This window comes from Cystoisospora suis, assembly GCF_002600585.1.
Source record: "Cystoisospora suis strain Wien I chromosome Unknown contig_218, whole genome shotgun sequence".
Lineage (NCBI taxonomy): Eukaryota > Apicomplexa > Conoidasida > Eucoccidiorida > Sarcocystidae > Cystoisospora > Cystoisospora suis.
This window is the reverse complement of record NW_027153020.1, coordinates 23,881-32,788: the sequence shown is the minus strand read 5'-3', so window position 1 is coordinate 32,788 and position 8,908 is coordinate 23,881. Positions and strand designations below refer to the sequence as shown.

The window sequence follows — 8,908 nt, the reverse complement described above, 5'->3', positions numbered from 1 at the left end:
TGGCGTCCCAAATCTCTTGGAAATACAGCGCCAGAGCTTTGGCCTGTTTGCGCTTTGGCGGTTTAGTGATGAGCAGTGTCGCGAACACATGAGCACTTCTACTCACGCTAGTAGTGGGTGTTGCTTCAACGAGCTAGACGCTGTGGTCTCTATGCTCTCAGCGAGCCGGTGAATGTGTCAGCGCGCAGATGGGGCAACCGCGAGACGTGCGCGGCACAGCTACTACGCTTGTATCTCAGCTTTTAAATACTGCTGTCCTTTTGTTGCCTCAATTGATGGCCAGACGGAGTGGCCAAAGTACAGAGCCGGAAAACAAAAAACATCCACTAGAAAACGAAGGCAGACACTGGTGTGCTCGTAACAGTTTGGGGTTCTCCGAGTCCCATGTACCTTCTTCGATTCACTTGGCATGCCGTGCTTGTTTGTGTTCCAACGCGCTATGGCCGCCTGAAGCGTTTCACGCGACTGAAGTCCCCGAAATGTTCTCGAACAATTTCGCCTGTTGTCACCCATCGCCCCTCCGCTCGTCGGCACCGAGTTCTTCCTGGCGGCAGCGATGTCAGTCCACGTCCACCCGGCTGTGGTCAGGACTGGCGTCATAATAGTAAGTGGAAGTGTGCGATCATAGCCCTGCAGATATAAGAATGCTTCTCACCGCGGCGGCGACCGTGGACTCTTCAGGGCTCCGCGCTCGTTCGCCTGCGTTGCCTCCTGCGGTCCGAAAGCAGAACAAAGAGCCCGCGTGTCTCAAATTGTACAGCACCTGAAAGACCGGACCCGCCATACCACGCCCGTCTCCCGTAGCCATCTGGTGCACCTTAGTTCGACTGGATTGACACAGTACAGAACGGAATTTGCAACGGTGCCCCGTTTGTTTTGACCCAGACCGCTCGACACCCGTTTTCCTGGACCCGGATGAACCAGGAGTGGCGATATGTAGTGCATGTGCACGAACGGTGAAAAGGAGAGAGTCCCGTAGTCTAGGTGTTGTATGGAGAGCTGTTCCATATGCGGTGCCAAAAGCCTCGACCTAGGGGGCGGGCACGCAGGGCATACGTACTAAAGAGTCGGTGGACCTGTCAGCTCCGAAGACGGGGCTTCGCTGAGAACAACAGACACTAAAACATACTCCTACAACAGACACTAAAACATACTCTTTACCTCGAGGAAATCGTCTTTCGCTCTCTGAGTCGAACACGACAACGTTATCTGCTCGTCTCTTCACCCTGAACTCCCTCGGATTCCCAGTGCTCTGACACGCCTCAAGCACGACGTCAGGAGCAATCCGAGATAAGTGGTCCTTGAGAGACAAAAATGCCGACGACTTGTCTGAAGAGTACAGAACTACAAACGATCCTGAAAACGGCGACCTTTCGTCTGCGTTTGCCGGAGTCCCGTCAGAAACCGTATGCTGCCGCGTTGCTCCTGGACCTGCTCCTCTAAGAACGCGCGATGACAGACTAGTGAAATCACTTTCGGGAACCGTATCCCGTGCCCCGACATGGAACCGGAGGCGGCGAGGTAGACTCATTGAAAGATGACCTGCGGGGAAAGGCGCTGCATGCGTGACAGGCTGCATTCGAGAGAGCAACCGCTGCAGCTCAAACGTTCGAGGGAGGTTAGCTGCATTGTTCGTGATGGTCAGGGGAGTCCGCGGCAGGCACTTTGCCGCTTGAGGTGAATATGAAGGGACGGAGACAGGGAGGAAGAGACTTCGATGCTTGTATAGCGGATATCGTCTTGGTATAGCGTTGTGGGCCATTCGCCAAGGAAAAAGACGTGGAATGGGCCGCCATTTCTGTTTCCTGTGACGGCGCAGGTAAGACACACAAGGACGGACCCGCGAGAACCCTTTCATTCCGACGAGCAAGGTACTTATCCAAGTGCATTGACTGGTGACTTTCTGAATCAGCATGAAAACGGATGTACTGGAGTCTGTAGAAATACGTAGGAAAGGAGCGGGTGCATGAAGTCTCGAAATGAAAGTCCACTGCTCTTTGAAAGAAAAGTAATCAAGGGGTCCTCGGCGTAAGCCAGCGCATCTAAAGCCGGGCCGAATGAATTGCAGACGGTCGGAAGGACCGACACAGCACGAAAGGCACCCCAACCGAACCTACAAACTTCTCTCTCCTACTTCTCGGACGGAACACGGTGTGTGGTGCGCCGTGAATAGACAGAGTGAGTGCCGGCCCTGGTGACAAGATAAGAGCTTCAGGAAGTATTACTGTAAGGATGCTACAACGCGACACGCGGTGTATACAGCTTCAGCGGCACTATACTGCAAAACAGTACAAAACCTATTCCCGGCCTCTGTCCCACCCAAACGTGCCCATGTGAGTGATAGAATGCATGCACTCATGCTCCCCCATACACATGCATCCCTCAGTCGACATGCGCAGCTACTCTCACAGATAAAGCTTCATGTATCGAGAAGGTTTCTATCGGAACCACAGTGGAATATTTGCACCCTTCGGAGTATACCGAGGCCGGTCACGCGTAAGGCGTATATAGCAACAAGAACTGGCCAGCTGCCCAAGGACGTTCCGCAAAAGCGTTAAGCCAGCGGAATAGGTAGCTGAACTGCATAGCTCTTCAAGGTACTATCGGGCCGCCCCCGTAGTGGGAGCCGGATCGCCTGGGAGCTTCATGGCACACATGTGTCTTACAAGCACAACGAGAGCACTACCGCGACGCCGTACCCCGGCAATCTTAAGAATGTGCGCCAGTCTGCACGTGCCTTCAGGGAGAGACCCCGGACACACTCCTTTTGAAACGGTGCTCTCTCTCCCCCCAGCCCCGCTGCATGCTTGCTGCATACAGTTGGAAAGGACACCTCAAGGCCAATACCAGCGTGCGGCAGGCCGGGTCCCCCTCTCCAAAGCATTTTCGCGATTGTCCCCTTTCCTTAGAGTCGACTCAGTGAGCGGTATCATTTGCGCTTCGCGGACAGGTTCTCCCTTTGTTTTTGTCAGCTGTCATTTTGCACGCAAAAAGGCGACGAGAACGCCGTCTTGAACAGCAGCAGGGAAATCCAGCATTCCCACGAGCTCGGTGCTTGCCAACTTTGGAGAATACGAGCGATCATGTCCCTTCAAGTCCGTATGATTTTCAATCCAGCCTGACTCACTCTTCAAAAAAGGTGGAATTCTCGTAGAATCCGGACGCCCGGACAACTTCGGACACGGAGAAAGGACCCAAGCAGGCTACGTCCTCTACTCTGCATGCAGAATTGAGGGCGTCCAGAGTCAGTTTCGGGGGAAGCATGCACGTGGGCGTAGAGGTGCATGAGCGTTGCCAGGAAAAAAGCGCCAGATCCTAGCAGGTTGAGGCTCCACTGCATCAACCCCCCGCTAAAGTGAAACGAAAAGGGGTGGCAGTTACAATTTGCATCCAGCTGGGACGCCGGCGACCAACAGCTGACAGGCCGGGGCAGAAGTGGTGACGCAAAATTCTCTAGCGGAATGGGCTTTGCTGTTTACGGGGGGAAGACCGAGAGATGCGTTGGTGAAGCTCGTAACGACGGCACGGAATTACGGAAGGTGAGGACGCTGCAACCGGCGCGGGATGATAGCGAGGCGACGATCAACATGTAAAACCTAAAGAGGCCAGTCACTGGGGGACACACCGAAACAGAGACAGGACCCAGGAGAGAAAAAGCCAGTAAGCTGAAGCGGGACCCGGTGCGGAACACGGCTGCATGCGGGAGACCCATGAAAAGCACTAGCCACAACACCTTTCCCCACTTCGGAGACGCGAGAAGGGCGACAGAAGACAGCGGATAAGACTCAGGCAGGCGAACCAAAAAGCACGAATTAGGGCGTCGCATCCTCTTGCTCGCTTCCCTCACTTCTCGGGACTTTCCTTTACAACACCGGTTTTCGGGAATCCCGTGAAAGGTCTGTTGCCCAACGCGAGAATCAGCAAGCACACAAGAAGAGCATGCGGGCAGTGGTACATGCGGTAGCTCAGTGGCCGTCCGGCTAGACTACTTCACTTGACTTATCGCAGTCTGTCCGCTTCGATGAGGATAGTGCTTGAGTTAAAGAGTAGTTTCAAGTGTAGCGCTGGGGGCCAGGCATGGTGCTTGTTATCTTTGTGCTGTGGCCGGCAATTTGCGTCAGCCAGCAGTCCTTGGGGAGCGTCGTGGTGTGTGGAGCTGCCTGGTGGGTGTGACGTGCGACTGAGCTGCGGCGCTAGAAACCAGTCTGTCAAGCGGCCCTGAACGAGCTTTGACGGAAAGCGCGTCGTCGAGGCTCAAAGTCACCGCTCTCACCCGGTCTCCAACGCCCACGAAAAGTGATCTCGTGGCTGTTCTGTGCTCGTGCGGAGCACCGCGGATGGAAATGCGAGCACTCAGTCGGCTGGGCACCATTCTCACGCCGCTCGCCGCTGCGTCGGACTGTGATAGCCGCAAAACTGCAGCGGAGAATCCTGAGAGACTATATGTACCACTACTGCGATGGGGCGGTTGCTACTGCTCTTAAATGGCACGCGGGGCGCACCCTCCCTCACGGAGAACGCTTCACCGCGCAAGATTGAGGCTGACTCCGTATGCGGAACCGGTCACGCTCACGCCGACCATGAAAGGACACTTCAGGCGCCGAGGCATTCCGGGAAAAATCACCCCGAGCGTAAACTGCCCAACAAGAAAAGTAGCTGGCAGCATTAGAAATGACTCTTACAGGAGTTTTTGTCACTACTGGCTCTTCTCGTTCCCTTTTCTAGTACTAACCTTGACAGCCTTTGAGCAACTACGCATGGCAACTGGCGCACATCCCCTGTCTCAAGAAAGAGCGGGGATAGAGAATTCGGGAGAATGGTGTGAGACAGCACACTTACTCTGCCACCTTGCGATCGCGTTTACTGCGACTGAGTAATCTTGTCCAAGGTCAAGAACGTGACACCGCTGGAATTCTGAACAAGAGTGGCTTACCGTTTGCTCCGCAGACGGTTAGCGGATAGGGGTCGGTCCTAGGCTACACTCTGTCACTGGGCAAACACCGGCTCAGTTATGTGGTGCCCGGTGTACAACGACGGCCATCACTAGATATAGAGTGTTCGCCAGTGCCGCGGACTGCTACAGCGGCTCGCCCTTGCGGCGTCACACTACCGAAATACTTCAATGAAGAGAAGCGGGCACACGCACAGAAGCAGCACTCCGTGCTGTTGAGGACGTTCGGGGCCCCACGCACGCTCCTGAAAATCTCTGTCTTCCATTAGAGTGTCCAGCTCAGCTCTTCTATGTAACTGTTGCCTCCCTTGTTCAGCGGCTCACTGCGTTGAGCCTGTTGTTAGGCTGGGAGCGGCGCGTGGTGTCGTATAGCCGAAAGATATCGTGAAGTGGAGTGGAACTGTTCCATCGTTCCAGGAACATCAGAAACGCACGACAGAGACTCGCGGATTGACTTTCGGAGGTGTGTGTGCTGTCAACGAAAAGCGGGCGCCAACGAGAGGGCAACAAGTAGCAGTTCTGCCCCGCGGGCTGACTGTCGCCGCCTTGATGGGACTGGCATAGAGGGGGTGTCTCTCGACTTCGATGAAGTACTTCGTGCCATCCTGTAGCAGGAGCATACTCCTGAAGCTTGCGGGCACAGGAACACGACGCGTCTACGAGGTTCCTTCCCTCTGACGACTTGCGGTTGAGTGCCGGCTTTTCGGCTCTCCTCCAGTTCGTTACGCATGCAAGGAGACAGCTCGCCGCGTATCTAACCTCCTGCGACTACTACACCCTATCAGAATCCGAAAGCACGTTCCTGCGAGGGTCTGAGGAGACGTGGGATTAGACACACGCAGACCCGGCCGCTGTGTTACCCATATTGCCCCGCGGCAAGACATGATCGTCCTCTTTGCTTTGCCATGTCACTGCCGCTGTAGTTCCCAACAATCAATCGAGTGCCAAGCGTCTTTCGGCTGGCGTGTGTCGGCTTCTGTGGGGGCGGAGACACAGGAAACCGCGCTGGATGCATTGTTGAGTCTGTATGTCTCTGCGGCCAGTTCGCCTTGCCGGATGCGGGTTTGTCGTCGCTGCTCGGACGACCAGATGCACTGGTCACCTGGCAGTTGTGGCAATGGCCTCCTCCTCAACCAGTGTGTACGGGGGCATCTCCACACAGTCTGACACGCGTGTTGCTATGAGATTTGGCTTCTCGTATATGCCATTCAGCTTTTGCCGCTATCTTTTCTTTGTTTTGCTTCTCTTCTATTTCCAAGACCAATCTCCCCCGTTTCGTGCATCGGGCTTTTCCGTCATTGCACAGAAGGCTGGTACACCGTCGTCTCCTATTTTCCGCACAGCGGCCAGCCACAGCAGGCTGGTCCCTGATGCGTCCCGCGGCCTCTTCGTTCCGTTGTCGGCGGTGGTCCGAACTGCCTCTCCTGACGGGTTCCCGCGTTGTGGTGGGAGGAGCTGGAGCGGCGTTCATAGCGACAGAGCGGTATATACCAGAGCTTGGGGTTGCCAACACACGTCTCCTCCACGGGAAAACGTGGTGTCCGCGTCCCATTCGTTACGATGTGCTACACTCATGCGTAGTGCCTCCCGACCGGGACACCGGTCTCGGGCGGCAGTTCCGACCCCGCTGCCAGTGCGCAGTTTTTGTTCGCACACGGCATTGACATCTCAACAGCACGTTTCGTCGGATTTATGGGGAAGTCGCGACTCGTACGCCCTGCCCGCGTCAGCCGGCGAGAGGGGGCTCGCCAAACTATCACAACTGACCGAGTGCGTGGGAACGAGAGCAGGGACCTGCTCGCCGGTGAATGTAGTTTCGGCATTCACGACGCCCCCTTGTTTTCTTGAGGGAGTAAGAGGTCGTGGCCCGAGCCGCAGTCGTATGGAACGTGTGGCTCAACTCTTCTTGGGAGTGATAACCTCTGGTGGTGCTTCTCGGCTTTCAAGGGACTCCAGAGAAGAAGCGAATGACCGACAAGTAACAAAATGCCGACTTGGCGAAGCCTCGGAAGCTGGGGGAAAAAATCACGCCACAGTCATGAGTTGCGACCGAGAGCTCCGAAAGACCGAGCAGGTGCCGGGATTGGTGCCACTCAGTTCATTAAAAGCACCGCTGAAAGCTGTCCGCGTCGGTCACGGTTACGACTTACATCATATTACTCTTAATCCTCGAGAAGCAACAGGTAGGGAGAGAATCTTCATCGAGTGCGTACACACTTAGTATCGAACCCGCCGCCCCTATATCATTCGCAGAAGGGGGATGCGAGCGGCACGATTGCCGCTGGCGACATTCGTGTATGGCACCACGCACACGACTCCGGCCTCCCCCTTCATGTGACCTCGCGTGACTTGGTGCTGTATCGCGGTGGCCCCCTTCACAGGGCTTCTAGTTCCCTCTCACAGTCAGTATGTCACTGGGCAATACAGCAAAAAAAACACCTAGCTGGCACAGAGCAGCGGAGACAACGGAGTGGATGCTGCAAGTCATCCACACCTTTTGCGCTGAAGGAGTGTATCTTCCTGGAGCCGAGTTTGTCTGCGCGTTGCACGATGTGTAAGCTACACAGCACTGCCATTCGGTACAAGTGGTATTTTTGCGCGCGTACAGGTCCGCTCGTCGTGGGCGGGGTGACTGTCGCCTGCCCAGCTGAAAAATCAGTTTCTTTTGTTGCTGATTTGTGGTCGAAGGCCCGCGCTTCTTACGGGTCGCTGCTCCGAAGGGCTTCTGCGTACTTTTTGCCGGTCTCTTTAAGGGAGCATGAATCACCGACATCGGTCTCTCTTTCCTCCGATGCCGGACCGACGAAAGACTCCCGATCAGTTGCAGGCTTTTTGCAGCCGGGACGAAGCGCACCAGAATTGTACGAGCGCGCCCGAGAGCTCTCCACCAGCTTCCCGGAAAGGACAGAAGGTCAGAGAACGGCGATGCCCCACGTAGATACACTAAGCGGTGCGGAGGCAGCAGTAACGGATGAGCGAAAAAAACTTACAAGCGTGTTGCCGGAGGGATCTGCGCCGGTCCCATCGTGCGGTTGTGAGCGGACGCCCACTGTGAGCGCGCTGGCCTGTGCTCTTCCACATGTGTCGCCTCTAAATCCAATTCCCGGTTCCTATGGGGTCATTGCGCATTCCGATGGAGACGTCGTGATGCACGCTTTGTGCGATAGTCTCTTCGGTGCAGTCAGCGCCGGAGACATCGGGGAGCACTTCCCAGACAGTGATCCTCGGTACCACGGAGTTCGGTCGTCCGTTCTTCTTTTACGGGCCGCGGAAGCAGTGAGGGACAGAGGATGGCAGATTGCAAATGTCGACGTCACCGTAATTCTCGATGCTATTAAGCTCGGACAGAGGAGAAAGTATGCAATGCGGGACAGCGTAGCCTCTGTTCTCCAGTTACCGGCGGACCGTGTAAGCTTGAAAGCAAAAACAAACGAAGGTGTAGGGTCTATTGGAAGGAAGGAGGCCATTGCATGCCACGCGGTTGTGTGTCTAGTTCCCAGTTCTTTCGTCAGCTGAGGCACGTTGGTGGCTGCGCTAGGGATCGTCTTGTCAGCGGGATAGACTTGGTCTCTACTGCCGAAGCATGGCCGAGCTCTGAGGAGAGCACCACATGTATCTACGAAGTGTTCCAATTAATGTTCCAGGTGGAAGGCGCCGTGAGCCAGAAAGTGAAGAAGCTATGACGGGGGGAAGTAATCACGGGTTCCGGTGTCCCGTCGAAAATGCTCTGCGAACTCCCACGTGCTTCTGTGCGCCTGGGTGTTTTCAGCCTGATCACTTTGTCACAGTGATGCTTCGTCAGCTGGCGGCAGCGCAGTTACTACTTAGTGAAACAATGCGCCGCAGCGTCTCTCTCACTGCAGCAGCTGCCGCTGTCAGATCTCGACTGGATGGGGTCCCGCGGAGACGCTGACGGCCGATGTCAAGAGTTGGAAGTTCAAAGGACGGGGCGGTACC

General features: G+C 55.5%; 2 protein-coding genes across 2 annotated transcripts; one reads left to right on the top strand and one right to left on the bottom strand.

Moving 5' to 3' along the window:
• Positions 1 to 227: 227 nt before the first annotated feature.
• Positions 228 to 3,881, bottom strand: CSUI_000570 (uncharacterized protein). The gene is made up of 3 exons (XM_068060804.1): positions 2,700 to 3,881; positions 1,162 to 1,858; positions 228 to 711 (listed from the first exon to the last, which is right to left on the bottom strand). The coding sequence occupies exons 1-3, from the start codon at positions 2,814 to 2,816 to the stop codon at positions 623 to 625; spliced, it is 903 nt and encodes a 300-aa protein (XP_067927214.1). The 5' UTR covers positions 2,817 to 3,881; the 3' UTR covers positions 228 to 622.
• Positions 3,882 to 5,733: 1,852 nt separating this feature from the next.
• Positions 5,734 to 8,590, top strand: CSUI_000569 (uncharacterized protein). The gene is made up of 2 exons (XM_068060803.1): positions 5,734 to 7,134; positions 7,640 to 8,590. The coding sequence occupies exons 1-2, from the start codon at positions 5,979 to 5,981 to the stop codon at positions 7,711 to 7,713; spliced, it is 1,230 nt and encodes a 409-aa protein (XP_067927213.1). The 5' UTR covers positions 5,734 to 5,978; the 3' UTR covers positions 7,714 to 8,590.
• Positions 8,591 to 8,908: the final 318 nt, after the last annotated feature.

Bases quoted from the DNA above. Each gene is read 5' to 3' on its own strand.
- CSUI_000570 (XM_068060804.1), bottom strand. From the start codon at position 2,816: ATGCAGCAAGCATGCAGCGGGGCTGGGGGGAGAGAGAGCACCGTTTCA. The intron at 1,859-2,699 runs GTACGGCGTCGC...TTGCTCGTCGGA, and splicing joins ACATTCTTAAGATTGCCGGG to ATGAAAGGGTTCTCGCGGGT. The intron at 712-1,161 runs GTAAAGAGTATG...TTCGGACCGCAG, and splicing joins CGAAAGACGATTTCCTCGAG to GAGGCAACGCAGGCGAACGA.
- CSUI_000569 (XM_068060803.1), top strand. From the start codon at position 5,979: ATGTCTCTGCGGCCAGTTCGCCTTGCCGGATGCGGGTTTGTCGTCGCT. The intron at 7,135-7,639 runs GTAGGGAGAGAA...TTGTGGTCGAAG, and splicing joins TAATCCTCGAGAAGCAACAG to GCCCGCGCTTCTTACGGGTC.